Source organism: Theropithecus gelada, chromosome 6, assembly GCF_003255815.1.
Source record: "Theropithecus gelada isolate Dixy chromosome 6, Tgel_1.0, whole genome shotgun sequence".
Taxonomy (NCBI): Eukaryota; Metazoa; Chordata; class Mammalia; order Primates; family Cercopithecidae; genus Theropithecus; species Theropithecus gelada.
In genome coordinates this window covers 57,743,636-57,768,615 of record NC_037673.1, presented here as the reverse complement: position 1 = coordinate 57,768,615, position 24,980 = coordinate 57,743,636, and the positions used below count along the sequence as shown (strand labels likewise).

Sequence of the window (24,980 nt, the reverse complement as noted above, 5' to 3'; positions counted from 1 at the left end):
ACTATGTTGAATAGAAGTGAGGGCGCAACAAAGAGGTCATTCAAACACACAGTGAGATGGTTGCCACCCACAAGCCAAGAGAAGAGACCTCAGAGTGAGACCTTATCTTGCTGGCACCTTGATCATGAACTTCCAGCCTCTAGAACTGTGAGAAATAAATTTCTATTTTTTAAAACAAAAAACAAAAAAAGTGGTGAGAGTGGGCGTCCTTGTCTTGATCTTAGAGGAAAAGCTTTCAACTCTTTACTGCTGAGTATTATGTTAGCTTTTTATATATGGCCTTTATTGTTTTGAGGTTTCTTCTAAACCAAATTCATTGAGTTTTTATTATAAAAGGATGCTGAATTTTGTCAAATGCTCTTTATGCATCCATTGGAATGATTATGTGGTCTTTGTCTTCCATGTTATTAATGTGGTGTATCACATTTATTGATCTGCATGTGTTGAACCATCCTTGTATCCTAGGGATAAATCCCACTTGATCATAGTGAATGATCTTTTTATGTGCTATTGAATTTCATTTGCTGGTATTTTCTTGAGGATTTTTGCCTGTGTATTCATCAAGGGTATTGGCCTGAAGTTTTCTTTTCTTGTAGTGTCCTTGTCTGGCTTTGGTGTCTGGGTAATGCTGACCTTATGAAATGAGTTCTGAAGTATTCCCTCCTCTTCAGTATTCCCTCCTCTTCAGTTTTTTTTGGGAGAGTTTGAGAAGAATCACTATTAGTTATTCTTTAAATGTTTGGAAGAATTTAACAGTGAAGTTATCAGGTCCTGGACTTTTATTTTATGGGAGGTTTTTGATTACTGACTTGATCTCCTTACCCACTATTGGTCTGTTTAGATTTTCTCCCGCTTCATGATTCAATCGTGGAAGGTTATATGTTTTCAGGAGTGTATCCATTTATTCTGGGATATGCTGGTGTATCATTTTTCATAGCAGTTCTTATGATCCTTTGCATTTCTGTGGTATCAGTTACAATGTCTCTTTTTTCATTTCCAATTTTATTTGTTAATACTCTTTTTTTCCTTTGTCCAGCTAAAGGTTTGTCAATTTTGTTGAGCTTTTTAGATAACCAGCTGTTAGTTTTGTTATCTTTTTATTGTTTTTCTAGTCTTTATTTCATTTAGTTCGACTCTAGTCTATTTTTTCTTGCTTCTGCTGACTTTGTTTTTCTTTTTCTAGTTACTTGAAGTGTAATGTTAATTATTTATTTGAAGTTTTTTTTTTCTTTTCTATTATAGGCATTTAAACTTCCCTCTTAGAACTGCTTTTGTTGCATCCCATAAGTTTTGGTAAGTTGTGTTTTCATTTTCATTTGTCTCAATATTTTAAAATTTCCATTTTGATTTCTTTTTTGACCATGAGTTGTTCAGGTGCATGTTGCTTACTTTCCATGTATTTGTGAATTTTCCACTTTTCCTCCTGTTACTGATTTGTAGTTTCACACCATTGTGATAAGAAAAGATGCTTGATATGATTTCAGTCTTCTTAAATTTGGTAACACTTGTTTTGTGGCTCAGTATATCATCTGTCATGGAGAATGTTCTGTGTACACTTAAGGAGAATGTGTATTTTGCTGCTGTTGGATAGAATGTTCAGCACATGTCTGTTAGGTTCATTTAGTCTAATGCGTACTTCAAGTTCAGTGTTTCCTTATTTATTTTATGTCTTCATGATTTATGCAATGTTGAAAGTAGGACATTAAAGTCCCCTACTATTGTTGTATTGTAGTCTCTCTCTCCTTTCAGATCTATTAATCTTTGCATTATTTTTGGTGCTACTATGTTGGATACATATATATTTATAATTGTTATATTCTCTTGATGAATTGACCCCTTTATCACCATATAATGATCTTACCTTTTGTGACAGTTTTTGACTTAAAGTCTATTTGGTCTGATATAAGTAAATAATTATTTTTTTACAGCTTTATTTTTATTTCAAACTTTTATTCCTTGGGGTGGTAGAAAACTATTTTAGTCAGCTTTAATCTCTAAGTACCTCCCCTCCGACCTCAGCAAGTTAAAAAAGCTTATGTAGTATCAAGGTAATTGGGGGGAGGAACCCTTTAATCCTCCATGTTCTCTGTCTACAATGCCATCCTTTGAGATATTCAGGGTCCCATCAGGTCTTTGGCCACTTATACTTGCAGATCCGAAGAGATATACATTGTTTCTACTTTTATGACTCCTTCATTTTCTATGGCTCTTATGCAATACTTCCATAAACCTAGAAAATCTGAAAGTTTTCTCAGTTAATTTAGAAACTTTTTTTGCCAAGGTTGAGGACACACACCTGTGACACAGCCTCAGGAGGTCCTGACAACATGTACCCATGGTGGTCAGGGCACAGCTTAGTTTTATACATTTTAGGGAGACATGAGACATCAATCAGTGTATGCAAGAAGTACATTGGTTCGATGTGGAAAGGCGGGACAACTCAAAGCAAAGGCAGGAAGACTCGAAGCAGGGAGGGGGCTTGCAGGTCACAGATAGGTGAGAGACAAAGGATTGCTTGCATTCTTTTGCATTTCTGATTAACCTTTACAAAAGAGGTGATCAGGAACGCATTTATCTCAGAGAGCAGAGGATAACTTTGAAAAGAATTGGGGGCAGATTTGCCCTAAGCAGTTCACAGCTGCTTTTTCCCTTTAGTGATTATAGGGGCCCAAGATATTTTCCTTTCACACTTCCATGCCTGTTGGGGGTGCTCAGAAGTCTTTATACTGCTCTTGCACCAGACTGGAGCAAAAGAAACTTTCAGTGGCTGCCTAAAGTCCAACTGGCCACCTGTCCCAGCTCTGCCTAGGCAATAGTGCCTGCGCTCTTCTGTTCTTGCCTCCCGTTTTCCTACCTGGCACTTCCTCAGGGCTTATTACCTTTCTGTCCGGGATCTGTACTAATTCCTTTCCTCGGACTCTCCTTCCCTCAAGCCTGAAGGATGCTTTTCTGTGCCAGGATGCATGGGCACCTCTTGTGTCTACCCTGTGTTCTGTATGGCTAAGTGCCTAAGCTTTTGTAACCCAAAAGCTACGATAAAACTTTCTTTGCTTTCTGCTGTTCTCTTTTATTTCCAAGGCAGTGTTAACAACCTATTCAATGGAGAGAAATGGCAAAAAGAGAATGGAGGGTGATAAAATACCAGGGAGAAATGTGGGTTAATAAACATGAACCATCAAAACAAAACACAAAATCCTGTGTAGTATGTGGAATGGACATGTATTTTTGCTTCTGTAATGTGTGTGTGTGTGGTATGTATATATTGTCGCATACAGACATGCGTGTATGTTATAATTAACACATTTGAAAATTTGTCATTTGAAATAATTTTTCACTGAGACTGTTCCACATTCTAGGTTTGCTTCCTTTTAATTGGAGTTATAATAAGTGATAATTCCAGCAGATAAACTATTCTGCTGGAATATATACATCTAATGAGTGTTTCCTCAAAAATATTCTCCTCAGCCTACTATATATCTTTTCCACTAATATTGCCATAGCCCCAAACATTTCCCAAGTTTTTTTGGAATTGTTCTTGTTTTATAAACCATGAGCTGAAAATGTCCGTAGTAAATTACTTTTTCATTAAACCCAGCTTTATTCCCCACCCTTTCCCACCTCAAAATATAGCTCCACTTGATCCATTTGCCTCTAAACCAACCTTAACTTTTGACTGGTTATGAACTTGTTGTATAGAAGCAGTAGGCCAAAATTTTTCCTCCTTTAAAACCATTTAAATGAAATTCCAAAAAACTCTGAAGTTGATTTTTAAAGAAAAGCTCAAAAATTGTTTTAATGACTGTATCACTGACACAAATGTATAATTGCCAAAGTGATTACTCAGAAGCAAGCTTTTATTTGAATGAATACATGTTGGTAGCTTCCTTTAGAACAATAGTTCTCAACTTGGGAGGATTTTGCCCCACAGGGGACGTTTGTCAATTTCTGGAAATGTTTTTGATCGTCTCAACTGGGTAGGACTTGTTCCTGGCACTTGTGGATGGAAGCCAGGACTACAATAATCAGGACACTTCCCCACAACTAAGAATTATCTGCCCCCAAATATCAAGACTGTCGAGGTTGAGAAATCCTGCTTTAAACAAATAATTACTTTATAGTCATCCCTCGTGTTTTAATATACTTCAGAACTTCTGGTCACTTTCCTCCAGCCTCACGGCCTCTTTGAGATTTTGTTTCTGCTAAAGTATAAAGGGTGGGGACGAGACTGGGGAACCAGTTCCAGTGAGAAAATAGATGAGGAAAGGAATACTAGGAAATGTGTAGAGTAATATCTAAGTGGAAGTTTCCCTAGCGACCTTTGAATGCTTACTAAGAAGTTTATGTCTTATCTCAGGGATTTTTCCTGCCTAACATGGTACGAGTAGAGACTTGGGGCCTCTGATTTTCTAGGGTCATAACCCAGAGAGAGACTGTCTGTGCAATACTGTTACCGCACATGGGTCTTTGTTCTTACAGCTCCCAAGGTGGTGGCGAGCGCTCCCGAGATGGCAGCAAGCCTTTTGTTCTCTGACCTGGGGTTCTTGGCCTCAGGGATTCCAGGGAATGGCACCTTGGGCCATGCGGTGAGTGTTATAGCTCTTTTAGAAGCCATGGGTCACGGAAGAGAACCGTGGAACCTAGGGACTGATGTTCAGCTTGGTTAGGATGAACCTGGGCACTTAGCCATGCAGCAACAATGGCGAGCCTTTAGCCCCATGGGAAGTAGCAATGGGCGCCTCACTGGATCAGAAACACAGTGACACCCTGCGGGATCCGGAGGGGTGGAAGTCAGCAGCCGATCCACGACGTCAGCGTTCAGCAGTGGTGGATGGCGAGCGAAAGTGCAGCTCAAGCTGGAACAAACACAGATCAGAAGAGAGTGCAGTTGCAAGATTTAATAGAGTGAAAACAGAGCTCCCATACAATGGGAGGGGACCCAAAGGGGTTGCCGCTCCCAGCTCCAGTGCCTGGGTTTATATCCCGATCATTGTCCCTCCTCCTGTGCTCTCAGGCGATATATGATTTGACTATTTCTTTACCTCCTGCTTTTAGCCTAGTTTGTATTTTAGTGAGCCCTCTTTACTACCTGATTGGTTGGGTGTGAGCTGAGTTACAAGCCCCATGTTTAAAAGTGGGTGTGGTCACCTTCCCCAGCTAGGCTTAGGAATTCTTAGTTGGCCCAGGAAATCCAGCTAGTCCTGTCTCTCAATACCTTCCTCTCAGAGAGGCTTTCACCACCTTGTGGGCTGTGATCCCACTGCCCCATTCTGACTCACATCTGGACTTCCCTGTCCCTATCTAATCAGTCACAGTTAGCTGCCTTTGCCTTTTTATTCTCCACACTGCTCTTGCTCAACAGTTTCTGCATTTGAAGGCATGTTCTGATCCATTCTTTATTAAGCATTTGTTATTTCTGTGGAATAACTTGATTTGCCCTGTGCCCTTCTCCTCCCTTACTGTGTGCAAGGGTAAAGTTTCAAATACCCCATTCCCCATATGAGGCCAGACATAGCTTTCCATAGGAAGGTTAGCTGTTTGGTTTTTACCCTGTAGTCCATAGTTCCACCACAGAGTTCCATCCCTATGTTGGTACCTTCCTGCAATTCATTTCAGTGTGTGGTCCCTTGAGCAGCATCTGTGGCTAGTCAGTTTTATTCTTCCAGGTTTGTCCCTGATATCTGATTCCCAAAGCAGAGATCAGTGGGGAGGCCAGATCCTCCCAAACTTCGAAAGAGAAAGAGAAAACCATATGGCTCTGTTCCTGGATTAAAACATGCCCTAGAAAGCCATGTGCTGGTTCTACCACTCCTTTCCCTCAGGTACAGTGTCTCCAATGTCTGTTGCAGAATTAGAATAAATCTGTACATTTGAAAGTTCACCTGGAAATGTTTGGCCATGATTTCTGGGCTCTTGTCTGGTACTTCCCACTGCAAGCACCTCTCAGGTCCCATCCTCATCTGAGTGAATTCCAGCAAGATGCTCTCCCAGAGTTCTGCCTTCTGATCACTGTTGAAATAGACCTGAGCAAAAAGGACAAAGTGACAAGGTGCTCAAGCACACTGTGTATGTTCTGGTGTTAGGTCTACATCATGCTAACGTAGGCAGCTTGTGGCTCTGAGTAGTCTCCAGGTAGGTTATCCTATGGGAAGGGATTTCTGCTCTACGAAGAAGGCATATTTCTCACGTTTGAACCTGACATCTTTAATTTGGGTCTAAAGAGGCAAATTAAGTCACTTCTTTACCAAATGACTGAGTTATCATGTGATACTATCAAAATCAAGGAGCAGTATTCATGGGGCAGTTGCAGGCGAGGGGAATGAAACACCGGCACCAGGACTCAAGAGTAAGCTCCTGTTTACTCTACTCCTGCCACACATTTTTCAGGCCTTTGGAGGCAGGCTGAGCTCTGACTGTGAGCCTTAGCTATTTCTCTGAAGTACCTCTCTTGTTTCTTCCACCCTTAATGGAGGGGTGGTGATTTTTCTACTGCCTTGTAATCTAACGTAGCCCCAAATTCTGGGCCACTGCTTGCTTGTGATTACCTTCCTGTCAACCTCTCAATGTCTTCATTGCTGAGCTCTGATCTCTAACAACTGCTAAAAATATAGTCAGGTAGTATTATGGTACAATGCCTTTTTTTTAAGTCTACTTTCTTTTTCACCATCATGGGCCCCAGGACTTGGATATTGTATGCAGCTAGCACCTCTTTATTATAGTCTTACAAGTAGATCATTTCAGACAAGTCCTCCAAGAGTCCTCCCAGAAAAAGGACAAGGATCTCTTGCTTCTGTCCTCTGCTGCTCACTTTGTAAGAGGTCCACATCCCCTTAGCAGCAGGATAAGATATTACCCTGGTTTAGAGTTTTAAGTCCCTGCTTCATTTCTTGGGTATCAGAAGTCTGTCAGATTAAAGCTCTTGAACTTTCATGTTTCCAGGGCTCTGTGGATGCTACCCCCAAACCCAAATCTAGTTTTCCTCTACTTGATTTTACCGTAAGCAGCAACATGTCATCCTGGTATTTGGTGCCTGCTAGCTTAGGGCAGTGTTGAGCTAGCACTTTGAAGATGCTGGAGTTCAGTCTCGTGAGTCCATTTTTCTCCCCATGGCTTCCAGGTCTGAGCAAAAAAAATCGTAGCAGTATTATCCTATTCATGAATTACCACTCTTCCTTTGAGAAATTGCAATCTAATGATCATGTTACCCAAGTATGAGATGAGTTTCTGAACCTCTGTGGCATAACACCAACCTCTTTAACTACTGCATTGAGAGGTACAGTGGGTGCTTGTCCAAGAACAACCTGAACATGAAAGCTCCCTGTGACCCATCATGAAGGGCCTCCCACTCCTCAAACCCTTAATAGTATCTCTTCAGTCTTCTCATAATAGCTCAAGCAATCAACCAACTCCCTGCTCCAGCTCTCTGTTCCATGAAAAGTTTGTATGGGCCATGTTTAGGCTATGGGGCACCTCCACTAAACTAGGCCAGCGATGGTCAGATCTGGGATGAGGCAGGGATGCATCAAAGGGATAGGTTTGTAGATCATTTTTAGGATCTTCCTTCTTGTGCTTAATAGTCTGGTGAGCTTCATTCATACAAGAGCCTTGATTTTTAAGCCACTGCCAGTTCTGAGCTTCTTTGCCATCAAATATTCTAAATTGTCTTTTCAGGTCCTAGTTCTGCTAACTAAAGGATATCTCTATTACCTATACACCTATACCACATGGAGCAAATTGCTCCCCCTGCTTTCTTTTTAGAGATGGGGTCTTGCTGTGTTGCCCAGGCTCAAGCAATCCTCCCACTCGGCCTCTCATACAGCTGGAACTACAGGCACATGCCACCATGCCAGGCTTGCCTCCTATCTTTATGTGCCCATTGTCTAGCTATCAAGTGCCCACGATGAGTCATGGTAAAAGAAGGCAAAAGATATGTTTGGGTCTAGTCTAGGGATATCACTATACTTGCAGTATAATTCAGTTGTTAACAGTTTTCTAGATCAGTCAGTCCCTACAATGCAACACTGGCATCCAGTCCATCACTCTCAGCTCATAACGAAATACTCAGTAGTTTGTGTTCACTTCCAATAAGGTAAGGAGATCAGGTTTTTCTGTCGTGCCCCATCCCTGTGCAATTGTGGATGTTCCTTCTTTTCTGGTGGGCCCACAAATGTTAAAGACTATGGACAGGAAAACAGGTTATCTACAAGCAGTAGATTAGTGAGAGAGGAGTCCGACAGGAAAACAGGTTATCTACAAGCAGTAGATTAGTGAGAGAGGAGTCCACACTCCAAAAAGCTATGGTTACTGGATCTTTTTCATACCTCTGTAGTCCTTCATCTCCTGCTGGCTTTGATAACATCTACTCCTGCCTCATCCAGTTTGGGTTCTTCTTCTCTCTGCCTTTCCTCCTTCCTTCGTCTCAGTCTTGTGTAGTTTTTGGGGTTGGATAAACCAGCTTTCTTAGCTGCCTGTGAATATTTCTGACCTGCATTGGAGTGTGGTTTCTTTGAGTCTTTGTGCTTTGGTGAGGACTGGGGAGGGGAAAATGGCCTATGTGGAGCTAGTGAAAGAAGAAGAGGAAAAAATCGCACAGAAACAGAATAATACTTTGAAAGGTAACCCTGCCACATGGCTTGTAAAACTAGACTATTTCACTCTGATTCTAAATAACTTAATGAACATTATTTCATTACTTTAATTTTGAGAATAATGGGTCAAGGGCTGGTATATCTGTGGTTAAGATGAGGGGAAATGTAGCTTTTTGTGTGGTTAAAACACTCATACTAAGACAACTGGAAGACCCAAAGGGAAGAATCATGCAATCTGTTATATGCTAGCTCTTAAAAGAAAAGTAGTAGAGTTTTTTCTAGATTTGTTCCATAAACTGCCATTTAACTGTACCAGCTAATGAGATGGCCAGATATTTTCCAATTAAATTGGCACAACTTAAAATATATATATTTTAGATTTAGGGGGTACATGTGCAGGTTTCTTACAAGGGTATATAGTGTGTGATGCTGAGATTTGGGCTTCTATTACCCTTGTCACCCATATAGTGAACATAGTACCCATAGGAAGTTTTACAGACTGCGTCCTCCTCTCTCCTTTCCTCTTCCTCCCCCACCTTTTTGAAGTCTCCAGTGTCTAATCTTTATGTCTGTATATACCCATAAATTGGCACAACTTCTCTCTCTAAATGATAAATGACTGATTTTGGCTGGGTGCGGTTGCTCACACCTGTAATCCCAGCACTTTGGGAGGCTGAGGCAGGTGGACTGCTTGAGCCCAAGGAGTTTGAGACCAGCCTAAGCAACGTAGTGAAACCCATCTCTGCAAAAAATAAAACAATTAGCCAGGTATGGTGGCACTCTTTGGTAGTCACAGCTACTTGGGAGACTGAGACAGGAGGATCTCTTGAGCCTGAGTGGTTGAGGCTGCAGTGAGCCAAGCTCTCTCAAGTGCACTCCAGCCTGGGTGACAGAGCCAGACCCTGTCTCAGAAAAAAAAGAAAAAAGAAAAAAAAAAAAAAACCCTAAAACTAAAACAAAAGGATGAGTTTGATTGAATGCTCATTCTTAAAAATCAGATTCTGTGCTTACAAACTTTACAAATATATATTATTTAATGTGGTCCTCAAAACAACTCTGTGAGTTAGTTTCTTTTATCTTGGTGAGTAATGAATGGAATTCCCATTTTACAGGTTAAGAAATTGAGCTGTAATTTTGCTGGAGTCACACAGCTATTAAATGGTGGGGCTGAAAAACCAAGGTCGTTGTGAGCCCAGAGCCCCTGCTCACAGCCCCACATTACACCTTTGCTATAGAGATGAGAGATGATTTTTTAGGAAACTAAGAGTCCAGGCTGACTCTGGCAAGACCCTGGCATCACCACGCCAGTCTTGAGTCTGAACTCAGCTGAGATGACTGGGTGTATCAATACAGAGGCCATGCTGACATGACTTCCTGGACTTGGAGAAATCCTCTGGAGAGGATGGACTCTTAAAGAATTTAGAGGAAATTTCTATTTTGGGTGTATCTACATATGTGTATTTATTTATGGGTTTTTAAATAGGAATGTTCCAGTAAAGGTACAACTGATTTTATTCTTTATTTTTAGATAGGTAAAATATCCATATGAGCCACAAAACAACAATATAAAATCTTTCTTCTATTCCTTCAGCCCAGTTTATACCCCATTCCCTTTTTCATGTCTACCTCTTAAGAATTCCTTTTATACAACTTTGAGTAAATGTAAAATTATATTCATATGCCTTTTCTCCTTTTATATACAAGGTCATCATTTTTAAATTTTGTACTTTCTTTGCTTTTTTCTTTCTTTCTTTCTTCTTCCTTTTTTTTTTTTTTTTTTTTTTTGAGGTAGTGTCTCGCTCTTGTCGCCTAAGCTAGGGTACAATGGCACAATCTTGGCTCATTGCAACCTCTGCCTCCCAAGTTCAAGTGATTCCCCTGCCTCAGCCTCCCGAGTAGCTGGAATTACAGGCGCCTGCCACCATGCCCGGCTAATTTCTGTATTTTTATAGAGACAGGATTTCACCGTGTTGGCCAGGCTAGTCTCGAACTCCTGACCTCAGATGATCTGTCCACCTTAGCCTCCCAAAGCGCTGGGATTACAGATGTGAGCCACCGTGCCCAGCTCTTTGCTTTTTCAGATAGTGATTTATCTTGGAAATATTTCCATATCAGCACTTGGAGAGATTCTTCATTCTTATTTACAATGTCATAATATTTCATGGTGTTAAATCTATTATCATTTATTAACCAGCTCTCTATTAGTAGATATTTGGGTTGTTTCCAGTCTTTTGCTCTTACTGATGCAATGAATAAACTTGCATATATGCCACTCTGAATATGTGTATGTATTTCTACAGGATAAGTTTCTAGAAGTAGAAATGCTGTGTTAAAAGTATGCATTTATAATTTTGACTGATAATGGCAAATTATCCACAATAAGAGTTATACTAATTTGTACTTCCACTAGTAATGCATGAAGTGAGAGAATTTCCCACACTCCTGCCAACATAGCTAATGGTTGTTTGGATTTTGGCCCATTTGATTAAAAATGTTTGGATTTTGGCCTATTCAATAGATAAGAAATATTGCAGATTATTTAAATATGATTAGTTAAGCAACTTTTCATATTTTTAAGTGCCACTTGTATTTCCTTTTCTATGAACTTTGCCCATTTCCTCTTAAGGTCTTTTATCAATTTCTAGAAACTCATCCTATATTAGGGAAAGTTGTCCTTGTCTATGATATGAATTGAGCATATTTTTTACTGTTTGCCATTTATTTATGATTAAACTTGTTAGCCTTCTCTTATGTCTTCTGAATTTTAGATCTTAGTAAGGCCTTTCCCACTACAAGGTTATACAAGTCTTCTACTGTGTCATCTAGTGATTTCATAGTTCTGTTTTTCTTACTTAAATATTTGCTTTACTTGGAGTTTATCTTGGTTTATATTATTATTATTATTATTATTATTTCGAGACAGAGTCTTGCTCTGTCGCCGGAGTGCAGTGGCGCGATCTGGGCTCACTGCAAGCTCCGCCTCCCGGGTTCACGCCATTCTCCTGCCTCAGCCTCCCGAGTAGCTCGGACTACAGGCGCCTGCCACCACGCCTGGCTAATTTTTTGTATTTTTAGTAGAGACAGGGTTTCACTGTGTTAGCCAGGATGGTCTCGATCTCCTGACCTTGTGATCCGTCCGCCTCGGCTTCCCAAAGTGCTGGGATTACAGGCTTGAGCCAACGCAACCGGCCTTGGTTTATATTATAACACTTGGATTGAACCTTTTTTTCTCAGATGGCTGTCCAGGTGTACCACGCCATTTAGTGAATAATGCCTGGTAATTCAATCCCCAGTCATTGGAGATACCACCTTTATCATATTCCATATGCCATATATAATTTTATCTATACTTATGTAAATAGAATGGCTTTACTTTAGAATCCTAGGGGAAAGTCTGAATTTTCTTGTGGGAACACTAGAGGATTTTTTTTTTTTAAGACCGAGTCTCACTCTGTCGCCTAGGCTGGACCAGGCTGGAGTGCAGTGGCACAATCTTCTCACTGCAGCCTCTGCCTCCTGGATTCAAGCAATTCTCCTGCCTCAGCCTCCTGAGTAGCTGGGATTACAGGCGCCCATCACCATGCCTGGCTAGTTTTTATATTTTTAGTAGAGACGGGGTTTCACCATGTTGGTCAGGCTGGTCTCCAACTCCTGACCTCAGGTGATCTGCCTGCCTCAGTCTCCCAAAGTGCTGAGATTACAGGTGTGAGCCAGCACGCCCAGCCGATTTTTTTTAAATCGTGGTAAAATATTATTTTTATGTTTTATATATATTTTAATTTAAATAGTTACTACTTTAACCATTTTTAAGTGTGAAGTTCCGTGGCATTAAGTATATTTACATTGTTGTGCAGCCATCACCACCATCATCTCTAGGACTTTTTCATGTTCCCATCACATGGCTTTGAATCAAATATACCAGTAATTTTATGACATACCATTCATTTGTAAGGTAAGCCCTGATTTTAGAGATATTAAAATATGGTAAAATATACATCTTAGGTATATTTTAGTTACTGAAGTATAGTTCTCAATTTTCAAGTGTATTTAGTTTATTTCTGAACATTCTAATCTATTACATTCATTTTTCTCTCCATGTGCCAGTGCCACACTGTCTTAATTATTGCAGATTTACAATATCTTTTAATACATAATAAGGCTAGTTTCTCCTCACTGGTCTTCTTTTTCAGATTTCTTTCTCCAGTTATTCTTGTGTAGCTGTCTAGATAAACTAAGCCGCCTTTCCTTGGCTCTTATAGACCTTCCTTTCCCTCTTTCTATCTCTATTCTACTTAAATTATAAAAATTTTCATGTAGATGACCTTATGAGGCCTGCAGATGAGCTCTAAGTCTAGGATCAGCTGATCTTCTCTGAAAGTTTGTGTATCTCTTGACTTTCTTCTCCTGGGTTTCTGCTTTAGCTTTGTCACTTCAAGTGCAGTCCATTCCTGATCTATATTGTCAGCATAGAAGGGAGCTGCTCCTATGAAAGTTCTTAGACTCATTTACTGCTTTGAGTCTTGTACATAGAATATTAGTCTTTTTCAGTGAAGTTAGCAGTGTCTCTAGAAGGATAGAAAAGCTGAAATGTTTGCAACTGCATCAGGGTTTAAAGTAATTTACTAATGCATTTGCCTTCAGTGGGAGTTTGTTGTCTTGCCAGTTATTCATATTAAATTTTTAGCATTTTAAATAATGTATTACTATAAGCTTATCTTTATTTGCATTTATAGATCATAAACTCATTTCTGTTTTATTTTACTGAAGAACCCATTAAAAGAGCCAGTAAATCCAGTGGAAAATGGCCTTCAGTGATCTTACATCGAGGACTGTGCATCTTTATGATAATTGGATCAAAGATGCTGGTGAGTAGCCACATTTCCTAATTGAGGTTCATCCTTCCTTTTTATGTCATATTCTCATATTTAATAGGATTTCATTGGAACAAAATGAGAGACTTTGCAACTTAACAGTCCCTTATTACTAGTTAATGAAGAGGAAGTGCACGAGTTTCATTACAGATATGTACAAAGATGGAGCTACACAGATGTTCATTACAATGTTTACAGTAATGAAAATAGCCTAGATATCCAGTGAAAGGAACTGATCAATAAATGATGGCTCATTCTAACTGAGTAGCCATTAAAAGTGATTTCGGAGGGACAGTGCTCTTCGGCTTGATTCTTCCGTAATGCTCCTGAGGGAAATTACAGTTACTGCCAACTCTTTTTTTTTTCTTTTCTTTTTTTTTTTGTTTTTTGTTTTTGAGACAGAGTGTCGCTGTGTCGTGCAGTGGCACAATCTTGGCTCACTGTAAGCTCCTTCTCCCGAGTTCACGCCATTCTCCTGCTTCAGCCTCCTGAGTAGCTGGGACTACAGGTGCCCACCACCACGCCCGGCTAAATTTTTGTATTTTTAGTAGAGACGGTTTCACTGTGTTAGGATGGTCTTGATCTTCTGACCTCGTGATCTGCCTGCCTCGGCCTCCCAAAGTGCTGGGATTACAGGCGTGAGCCACGGCACTCGGCCACTGCCAGCTCTTTTGAATGAAAGAGTTGCAGCCCCCAGGAACCTGTCAGAGTGAACAGGGAACAGAAAAGCCAGGGAATGACTGCCTGGGACACCCCTGAGTGATTCTGATATGCCTGTGTTTTACCCTTGCCCATTTATTTTACAAGTCAGTGTTTCAGAAGAACATTAATGCCATAGCAAGAAGTCTAAAATATGTTAAATGAAAGCAGGTTATAAAATACCCCATACGTTTCTTTCACGGGGTTTAGCAGTTATCTCTGGGTAGTAGGATTATGGGTATTTTTTTATTTCCTTACCTATATTTGTCTACATATTTTTAAATCACAACAAATATGTTGTGTTGCTTTTATAACCATTTTTTGAAGTTTTAAAAGCAGAACAAAAGTAAAATTTCAAAAAGAAAGAATCAGAGCATCTTACAGCTGAGATGGATCTTAGATATCATTGAAGCTTATGCCTCATTTTACAGTTGAAGAAATGTGACCTCAAAGTCATGGTTAGTTGATGGCAGAAAAGAGTAGAACCTATGTGTTCTGATTATTAGTTGTAGTAGTATGGTATTTAACATTTGAGTTTATTTTTGAGATACTGAGCTATACATACTTACCAACATCACTACTTTAGGTTGATTCTTACCTATCACCTAGAAATTGCAAGTCTATCAAATTCAGGAGGGAAATGCACCACCTCTTGGCACCTACCACAGTTGAAATTATATTCAAATTTACAATGATTTCAGCAAAGATACCCTGTTTCATGGTTTGCAGCTTTCTCAGTAGCTGCTAAAAACCAAATTTATTTCACTAAAAATGTTCCCAACAGTTTTTCCTTTGAGGAACGCCAAGGCTCTTTGTAAGTATCTCATAGATAGAGAAACTTCACTCTGGTAGGGGATACATAGTGACTGTGCCAATCTTTTCTTCTTAGTTTTTTTTTTCTTAGTTTTCCAATATATGTAAGGGTACAGAGAGCATTCAAGTTTCTTTAGGAGTCATCCTTCTCTGACGGTTTACAGGAGTTCTCATAAAGTCAGTATTAATTTAAATACTAATATTTTCATTGCTTTTCAAAGAGAGATGTGCCTTACTACCTGAACTCTCACTATTTGAACTTAGGAACCAAGTAAATTTGGGTATGGTTTTTGAAATAGAGTTATTTGGAAGAACAGATCTCTTGGCATCCAATTCTTGACAGTCATTATGCCAAATACAAGAATCCAAGACTCAAATAATCAACATGCTAACTTAAGAGCCCAATAGATGTAGATAATGATAATATCTATGTAGTCCTAGAAGTTAAAAATGCCTTAATATGAACTTCTTTAGAATTCCACTTCCACTTTTATCCTTGGATCAACTCCTTAATTTTTATTAGGAATACCTACATTGAAATTGCTGGGTAAAATTAGATTAGATGTGGAGTGGAGGCCTGAAAACAGCATTGCAAACGGTGCAGGGCAGATGAGGGGAGAGAGGCAGGGAGAAGGCAAGGAATACCTGTATTTGAAGTTATGCAGCATATTTGAAGACTTGGGAGGGGAAAGAGGGTACGGGGATGTGGAGTGAGAATACCTAGATTTAAGGTCTGACACTGCTGTAGCCCAGCTGGATGATCTTGAACGTGTTATTTATTGGCTGTGAGTCTTTGTTTGTTTATTAGCAAAACATAAGTGAGAATAGCATCTACCAGCTACCAGGTAACATACATGAAAGTGCTCTGCTATTTCGGAAGTATCCCAACATAAATAGTGGTGCTGGTTGTTACAGATGATAGATTTCATCTGAAAATACTCTTCATATAACGTATACTTAAAAATTGTTTTCTTTACATTATTTTTTCCCAGGCATGGTCTAAAAGGGCTAAAATGTTTTGTTTTGAGATATACAGCTTTATGGAAACCCTGTCAGGTGTAACAGGAAAGTTTTTGCCTTCTACTTAGTGTAATATTGATCTCTGAGATCCATTAGTAATCATTTCTGGCCATCTTAGTCCAGTTTTAGTTTGCTTACCCTGGAAATGTCTGAACTTATGATCAAGGGCCAAGAATTTCAAGTGTATTCTTGGCTTTAGCCCTAACCCTGAGTAGCCTAAGGAAACTTACTGATATTCATTGGCTTTCTGATTGCTAGAGAAGTAGTGGTCATGCGTAGTTATTTCATGTGGAAAAATTCCACAGCTACAGAATAAAAAATGGTTTAATTAATACTTAGCTATAAGAGGATTTATTTGGATTCTTAGATGTGAAATGGTGAGATTTTGAAATAATTCTATAGTAGCATTTTGGATTATAGAGAAATGAAAAAAGTTTCTAATGTTTAAAATACAGCTTTCCTTGTATTTGATTAGAAATGATGACTTTTCAGACTTAGTCATGATCCTTTTTTGCAAGAAGATGGAGTATGAGTAAGATTGCTGCCATTCTGAAACTTTAGTACTTCAAAAAGTACTTAAGGTACATGTTTGCTTTTCCTTCCAGCTTCTTCATTTCATTGGTACTTGGTATCTTAAAGATGTACTGTTTGAGCCAGTACATGCTACTTAAGAAGAGAACACTCTCTTAGAAGCTCATTAATATTCTATGGAAAAGCTCATTAATATTCTATGTATGTGGCATTCTACTTTCCCTATGCTCTTTCCCTGGGACACTCTTAGAAAACAATTATTAAGCAAGTGATAAATCAGAACTTTGGTAATCATTGGGATATAGACTGTCAGACAGCCTTCCCATCCTCTGCTTCTATCATGGCTCTACTCATGACACTTAAACCAAATCTGATGCCGAAAAGAAGGTACATGAAACATCCCCCACCCCATTTGCCTTTTTTTTTCTGGGGCAGACAGAGCACCTCATGCCTAAATCTAACTTTTTCAACTTATGTAATGATACAGGGAACATTCAAGTTTCTTTAGGGGGTCATCCTTTTCTGAAGGTTTATAGTAGTTCTCATAAATTCAGTATTTAACTTCAGTACTAATATTTTCATTGCTTTTCAAATAGAGATGTGCCTTGCTACCTGAACTCTCATTATTTGAGCTTAGGAACCAAGTAGATTTGGGTGCAGTTTTTTTGAAATAGAGCTGTTTTGAAGAACAGATCCCCTGCTATCCAAATGTTGCTATTCACTATCCCAAATGGGATCATAGACGGAGTCAGAATTAACTTTAACTGTCACCCAGCAGGTGCATTGATACTCCCTGTAACATGCCCACTACCTTACATGGAAGTGGACTCTATTCAGAAAGGTATAATTGTTGTTAAGAGAGACAGCCAGAAAAGTGAACAATGGCCAGAGTCATGGGTGTCATCCTAATGATTTTGTATTTTATTTGCTGAGTCAGGGAGAGCTAATTTAAGCAATTTCATTTGCTCAGTAAGGGAGAGCTAATTTAATGAAAGGAAGAATTTAGGGACAACTTGATTTTTAGAAAATGAATTTGACAATTGCATGGAAGACTAGTGTAGCAGATTGGATCAGGAGGCAGTGAAACCATATAAAAGACTATTGAAGAATACCCAGTGAGGGGTGCTGTAGCCCTAAATATAGGTGAGGAAACTTGGTCTCACACCAGACCCCTAGCTCTTAACAATGACAGCTCATCACAGTTACCAATTAACAAATTGTTGACTGCTGACAAATTATAATTACATATATTTATGGGGTACAAAGTGATGTTGTGATATATGTATCCAATGTAAAATGATTAAATCAATCTAAATAGCTTGTCCATCACTTCAAATACTTATCTTTTTGTGGTGAAAACATTTGAAATTTACTTTTTACAATTTTGAAATACACATTATTATTAGCTCTAGTTATGCTGTGCAATAAATCTCAAAAAGATATTTCTGTTGAACTGAAACTTTGTACCCTTTGATCAACATCTCCCAACTCCCCCAACCCCCTGGCCTCTGGTAACCACCATTCTACTCTGCTTATATAAATGTGATTATTTTAGACTTCTTTATAAGTGAGAACATGTCTTGTCTTTCTGTGCCTGGTTTATCTTACTTAGCATAATGTCTTCCAAGTTCATCCACATTGTCACAAATTTTAGGATTTTCTTTTTGAAGGCTGAATAATTGTCCATTGGTTATTTCTCTCTATATATCTACAGGTCTGTAACTCAGAAAGGCATAACTTTAGATTGACAGATATCACATTTTCTTTATCCATTCACCCACTGATGGACACTTAGGTTGATTCCACATCTTGGCTATTATGAATAATGCTGCAGTGAACATGAGAGTGCAGATATCCCTTCAATATGCTGATTTCATTTCCTTTGGATATATATCTGGAAATGAGATTACAGGATCATATGGTAATTCTATTTTTAGTTTTTTATAGAACCTCCCTGTAGCTTTCCTTATAGGTATAGTAATTTACAGTCCCACCAACATTGTACAAAGGTTCTCTTTTCTCCACATCCTTGCCAACACTTGTTATCTTTTTTCTTTTTGATAACAGACATTCTTACAGGTGTAATTGTCTTTTTAATTTGGATTTTCCTGATAATTAGTGATGTTGAGAATTATTTTCATCTATCTGTTGGCCATTTGTCATCTTTTGAGAAATGTCTATTCAGGTCCTTTGCCCATTTAAAAAAATGATGCATAGAAACCACCTCCTAGGATTCTGATTCAATTGGACCAAGATTGCTTTTTGCAATTTGACTTTTAAATACTGCGGAGGCAATTTGGCTGTGCTAACAGAATTGAGATCTGCTGTAATAACAGTAGCAAGCATACTGAGTACTTAGGCTCTTTACATATAATAACTCAATCAATCCTCTATGAAATACATGCCTTTTAATGCCAAATTTGCAGATGAGGAAACTAAATACAAAGAAGGTGAGTCAATTGCCCAAGGTGACATAGTGAGCCAGTGGGAGAACCAGGATCAGAATGCAAACTATCTGACTCCAGAGTTTTGCTGAAGTCGAATTTCTAAAGCTTGGTATTTTGTTTTATTATTTGCTTTGAAAATATCCAATTAAATTAATCAGTGTTTCCCATAATTATTTTTTATCTGTAGAACTTGAAAGTCACATACAGGACTTAAGGTGTGTGCTGAAAATATTAAATTACAGGAAAAAGTTATTTATTTTAAAATTATTTTGTTCTGCTTCCTGAGCCAGCCCAGCATGCTTTTCCTGGCTTGTTTTCTTTCTACTGCTACCAGAGGAAGAACAGAGAAAATGATGTCATTTGATTTTTCCCCCTCCTGAGTCAATGAAAGAATAAAAGAAAATATATCTCTAATTCAGCAATTCTTTTACTGACATTTAAGCTAGTTTCTAACCATATGTGTGATGACTGTTAATAATAGAGTTATTTGAAATTGTTTATAGAGCAAAAGAAAGAACAAAAGTCAACTAAACTCTCACCATGCAAAGGTGGTGATGTAACATCTTTCCAGAGGTCTTCTTTTGGTATTGTTTTTTTTCCTTTCCTTTTTTTTTTTTTTTGTTGTTGTTGTTGTTGTTGTTGTTTTGAGACAGGGTCTTACTCTGTTGCCCAGGCTGGAGTGCGATGGCATGATCTCCAGTTCACTGCAACCTCCACCTCCCAGGTTCAGGCTATTTTCTTGCCTTAGTCTCCTAAGTAGCTGGGATTATAGGCGTGTGCCACCATGCCTGGCTAATTTTTGTATTTTTAGTAGAGACAGGGTTTCACCACGTTGGCCAGGCTGGTCTCAAACTCCTGATCTCAAGTGATCACCTGCCTTGGCCTCCCAAAGTGCTGGGATTACAGGTGTGAGCCATGGCGCCTGGCTATTATTGTTTTCAGTAGTTTTTAATTTCATTAGCAATGAAAACTAGACATAGTAATATGGATCTCATCTTGGACTGTAGTTCCCATAATTCCCACGTGTCTTGGGTGGGACCCAGTGGGAGGTAATTGAATCATGGGCACAGCTCCCCCATGCTCTTCTCATGATTGTGAGTTCTCACAAGATCAGATGGTTTTTTAAGCATCTGGCATTTCCCCTGCTGGCACTCATTCTGTCTCCTGCTGCCTAGTGAAGAGGTGCCTTCCATCATGACTGTAAGTTTCCTGAGGCCTCCCCAGCAAATTTAAACCTCTTTCCTTTATAAATTACCCAATCTTGGGTATTTCTTCAGAGCAGTGTGAGAATGGACTAATACAGTAAATTGGTATCTCAGAGAATGGGGCGCTACTATAAGGATACCCAAAAATGTGGAATTGACTTTGAAACAGGCTAAAGGCAGAGGTTAGAGCTGTTTGGAGGGGTCAGAAGAAGACAGGAAAATGTGGGAAAGTTTGGCTGGGCACGGTGGCTCACGCCTGTAATCCGAGCACTTTGGGAGGCCGAGGCAGGTGAATCACCTGAGGTCAGGAGTTCGGGACCAGCCTGACCAACATGGAGAAACCCCATCTCTACCGAAAAATACAAAATTAACTGGGCGTGGTGGCGCATGCCTGTAATCCCAGCTACTGGGGAGGCTGAGGCAGGAGAATCACTTGAACCCAGGAGGCAGAGGTTGCAGTGAGCCGAGATCACGCCATTGCACTCCAGCCTGGGCAACAAGAACAAAACTCCATCTCAAAAAAAAGAAAAAATGTGGGAAAGTTTGGAACTTACTAGAGACTTGTTGAATAGCTTTGACCAAAATGCTGATAGTGATATGGACAATGAAGGTCAGGCTGAGGTGGTCTCAGATGGGGAGGAGGTACTTGCTGGGAACTGGAATAAATAATACTATGCTTTAGAAAAGAGACTGGCAGCATTTTGCCCCTGCCCTAAAGATCTGTGAAACTTTTAATTTGAGAGAGATGATTGAGGGTATCTGGCAGAAGAAATTTCTAAGCAGCAAAGCATTCAAGAGGAAGGATCATAAAAGTTTGGAAAATTTGCAGCCTGATGATGCAATAGAAAAGAAAATACAATTTTCTAGGGTGAAATTCAAGCCTGCTGCAGAAATTTGCATAAGTAGCAGGAACTGAACTCCAGGGTATGTCAGAGACCTTGGCAGCAGCCCCTCCCATCACAGACCTGGAGGCCTAGGAGGAAAAAATGGTTTTTTGGGCTGGGCTCAGGGCCTCCCTAATGTGTGCAGCCTAGGGACTTGATGCCCTGCATGCCAGCTGCTCCTGGAATGGCCAAAAAGAGCCAAGGTGCAGCTTAGGCCATAGCTTCAGAGAGTGCAGGCCCCAAGCTTTGGCAGCTTTCACATAGTGCTGAGCCTGTAGATGCACAGAAATCAAGAATTGAGGTTTGGGAACCTCTGTCTAGATTTCAAAGGATGTATGGAAACTGCTGGATGTCCAAGCCAAAGTTTGCTGCAGAGGTGGAGCCCTCATGGAGAGCCTCTACTAGGGCAATGTGGAAGAGAAATGTGGGGTCAGACCCAAAACACAGAGACCCTACTGGGGCACTGCCTAGTGAAGCTGTGAGAAGAGGGCCACCATCCTCCAGACCCCAGAACAGTAGATCCACTGACAACTTGCACTGTGTACCTGGAGAAGCCACAATCAATCAGTTCTAGCCAGTGAAAGCAGCAGGAAAGGGGCACTGTACCATACAAAGCCACAGGGGCAGAGCTGCTCAAGGCCATGGGAGCCCACCTCTTGCATCAGTATGACCTAGATGTGAGATGTGGAGTCAAAGGTGATCATTCTGGAGCATTAAGATTTAATGGCTGCCCTATCGGATTTTGGACTTGCATGGCCTGTAGCCCCTTTGTTTTGGCCAATTTCTGCCATTTGGAATGGATATATTTATGCAGTGCCTGTATTCCCATTATATTTAGGAAATAACTAACTTGCTTTTGATTTTACAGGCTCATAGGCAGAAGGGATTTGCCTTGTCTCAGATGAGACTTTGGATTTGGACTTTTGAGTTAATGCTGGAATGCATTAAGACTTTGGGGGACTGTTGGGAAGGCATGATTGTGTTTTGAAATGTGAGGACATGAGATTTGGGAGGGCCCAGGGGCAGAATGATATGGTTTGACTGTGTCCCCACCCGAATTTCATCTTGAATTATAGTTCCCATAATTCCCACATGTTATGGGAGGGGCCTGGTGGGAGGTAATTGAATCATGGGGACGGTTGCCCCATGCTGTTGTCATGATTGTTTCTCACAAGAGCTGATGGTTTTTTAAGTGTGTGGCATTTCCCCTGCTGGCACGCATTCTCTCTCCTGCCACTTCATGAAGAGGTGCCTTCCATTGTGATTGTAAGTTTCCTGACATCTCCCCAACCATGCAGAACTGTGAGTCAATTAAACTTCTTTCCTTTATAAATTACCCAGTCTCGGGTATTTCTTCATAGCAGCGCAAGAATGGATTAATACACTGATATTCATGTATTTAAGGTTTGTACTACCCACTTATAGAAGAAATCTATCAAAGTTTGATCAGTTCTAATTTTTTCCCTTGGTCCCTGGTTCTGTGACAACTTTTATATTTGGAGACTTCTTTGTGACATGCAGACCCATAGCAAGCATTCCTTGTGGTGGTTTTAATTGCACAAAGCAATTAGACATCCTAGAAAAGTTGTCATTGTTAAAAGCAAGGAGGGGAACCAATAGAAACAATAAAAGATTTCAGTGATGTGTACCTGGATAGCTGATTTCGAAGTTTTTCCTGATTTAGAACTGTGACAAATCTTAATATGAGAAAATACTTCCAAAGTTGTTAGAACTTTATGTTTTGAAAAGTGTCTGTCATCAAACTTTTGTTTAATTTCATTTTGTGCATGATACCTTGTTAAAATTATTCTTGCTAAGAGCATCAGTGACTTCTTTTTGTTAAATGTAGTGGCACTTTTCTTTCCATATATTATTTCCCCTTTCTGCCACACTTAATGTTTTGACTCCTGAAAATTCACTCTTCCCTGGCCTCAGGATATCTCACTTTTATGGTTTTCACTCTACCTCTTTAACTGCTCCTTTTTGGTTTTTATGTTTTTTCCTTCAGTAATTCCTTTTGTGAATGCTGAGTCCTCAGGATCCTGACTTCAGCACTTACTCTCCTTACTCTACCCACTTAGCCTAAGCCAATCTCACTGCTTTTATTGTTCATCATTTACGTGATGGCAACCCTCAATCCTACATCTCTGGCACAGATCTCTCTCCTAATTCTAGATCTTATTATTGACTATAAGTCACCCTGTTGTGCTACCAAATACTAGGTCTTATTCATTCTATTTTCTTTGTACCCATTAGCTATTCCCACCACCACCCCCACCGCCTAGTACCCTTCCTAGCCTCTGGCAACCACCCTTCTACTCTATCTCCATGAGCTTAATTGTTTTGATTCTTACATCCCACATATAAATGAGATCATCTGAATATTTTTCTTAACATTTACCTATTTCCATTCCCTGTGTTTAACCAATTATAAATTTTTATATTTTCTTCTTCCTTACTGTATATCAAAATAATCTCCTGTTTATCTTTCGCTATCACTACCTGGTTTTAAAATTTTCCTTTTTATTTTAGATTCAGGTGGTACACGTGCAAGTTTTTTACTAGGGTATATTGCATGATGCTGAGGTTTGGACTTTTAGTGATTGCATCATGAATATAGTGAACATAGTACTTAAAAGGATGTTTTTCAGCCCTTGTCCCCTTTCTTCCCTCCCACATTTTGGATTCTCCAGTCTGTTGTTCCCATCTATACCTGCGTGTACCCAAGACTTAGCTTCCACTTATAAGTGAGAACATGCAGTGTTTGTTTTTGCATTTCTGTGTTCATTTGCTTAGGATAATAGTCTCCAGCTACATTCATGTTGCTGCAAACGATATGATTTTGTTCTTTTTAATGACTGCATAGTACTCCACAGTGTATATGTACCACATTTTCTTTATCCAATCCACCACTAATGGGCACCTAGGTTGATTACATGTCTTTGCTGTTAAGAATCGTCCTGCAGTGAACATGCAAGTGTATGTATATTTTTGGCATTTTCCTTTCAGTATATACTCAATAGTGGAATTGCTGGGTTGAATAATAGTTCTATTTGCAGTTCTTTGAGAAATCTCCAAACTGCTTTCCACAGTGGCTGAACTAATTTACATTCCCACCAACAGTGTTTAAGCATTCCCTTTTCTCCACAGCCTCAACAACTTCTGTAATTATTTGACTTTTTAATGTTTGTTGGCCGCTTGTATGTCTTCTTTTGTAAAGTGTCTGTTCATGTTCTTTGCCCACTTTTAAATGAAGTTATTTATTTTTTCATGTCAATTTAAGTTTCTTGTGGATTCTGGATATTAGTCCTGTGTTGGATGCATAGTTTGTAAGTGTTTTCCCCAGTTCACAGGTTGTCTGTTTACTCTGTTAGTTTCTTTTACTGTGCAAAAGCTCTTTAGTTTAATTAGGTCTTAATTGTTGATTTTTATTTGTGTTGCAATTGCTTTTGAGGACTTGGTGATAAAGCCTCTGCCAAGGCCAGTGTCCAGAAGAGTGTTTCCTAGGTTTTCTCCTGGGATTTTTATAGTTTTAGGTCTTGCATTTAAGTCTTTAATCCATCTTAAGTTAATTTTTGTTTATGGTGGTAGGTAGTGGTCCAGTTTCAGTCTTCCACATATGATTAGCCAGTTTTCCTAGAACCATCTATTGAATAGGGAATCCTTTCTCCATTGCTTATTTTCTTTTTTCTTTTTTTTTCCCTGAGATATTTTCTTTTTATTTATTTATTTATTTTTATTATTATTATTTTTTTATTATTATTATACTTTAAGTTTTAGGGTACATGTGCATAATGTGCAGGTTTGTTACATATGTATACTTGTGCCATGTTGCTGTGCTGCACCCATCAACTCGTCAGCACCCATCAACTCGTCATTTACATCAGGTATAACTCCCAATGCAATCCCTCCCCCCTCCCTCCTC

At 39.4% G+C, this 24,980-nt stretch overlaps 1 protein-coding gene across 5 annotated transcripts in view; it reads left to right on the top strand.

Moving 5' to 3' along the window:
• Positions 1-24,980, top strand: part of ELOVL7 (ELOVL fatty acid elongase 7) — a 97,288-nt gene that overhangs the window by 48,217 nt on the left and 24,091 nt on the right. For 3 of the 5 annotated variants that reach the window (XM_025389260.1, XM_025389264.1, XM_025389261.1), the window contains 2 exons: positions 1,243-1,293; positions 13,353-13,450. In XM_025389260.1, coding sequence (XP_025245045.1) covers positions 13,387-13,450 — 64 coding nt within the window. In that variant the 5' untranslated portion in view covers positions 1,243-1,293; positions 13,353-13,386. Of the gene's footprint in view, positions 1-1,242; positions 1,294-13,352; positions 13,451-14,741; positions 14,970-16,593; positions 16,721-24,980 lie in introns of all 5 variants that reach the window. The other 2 variants (XM_025389263.1, XM_025389262.1) reach the window with 2 other exon arrangements.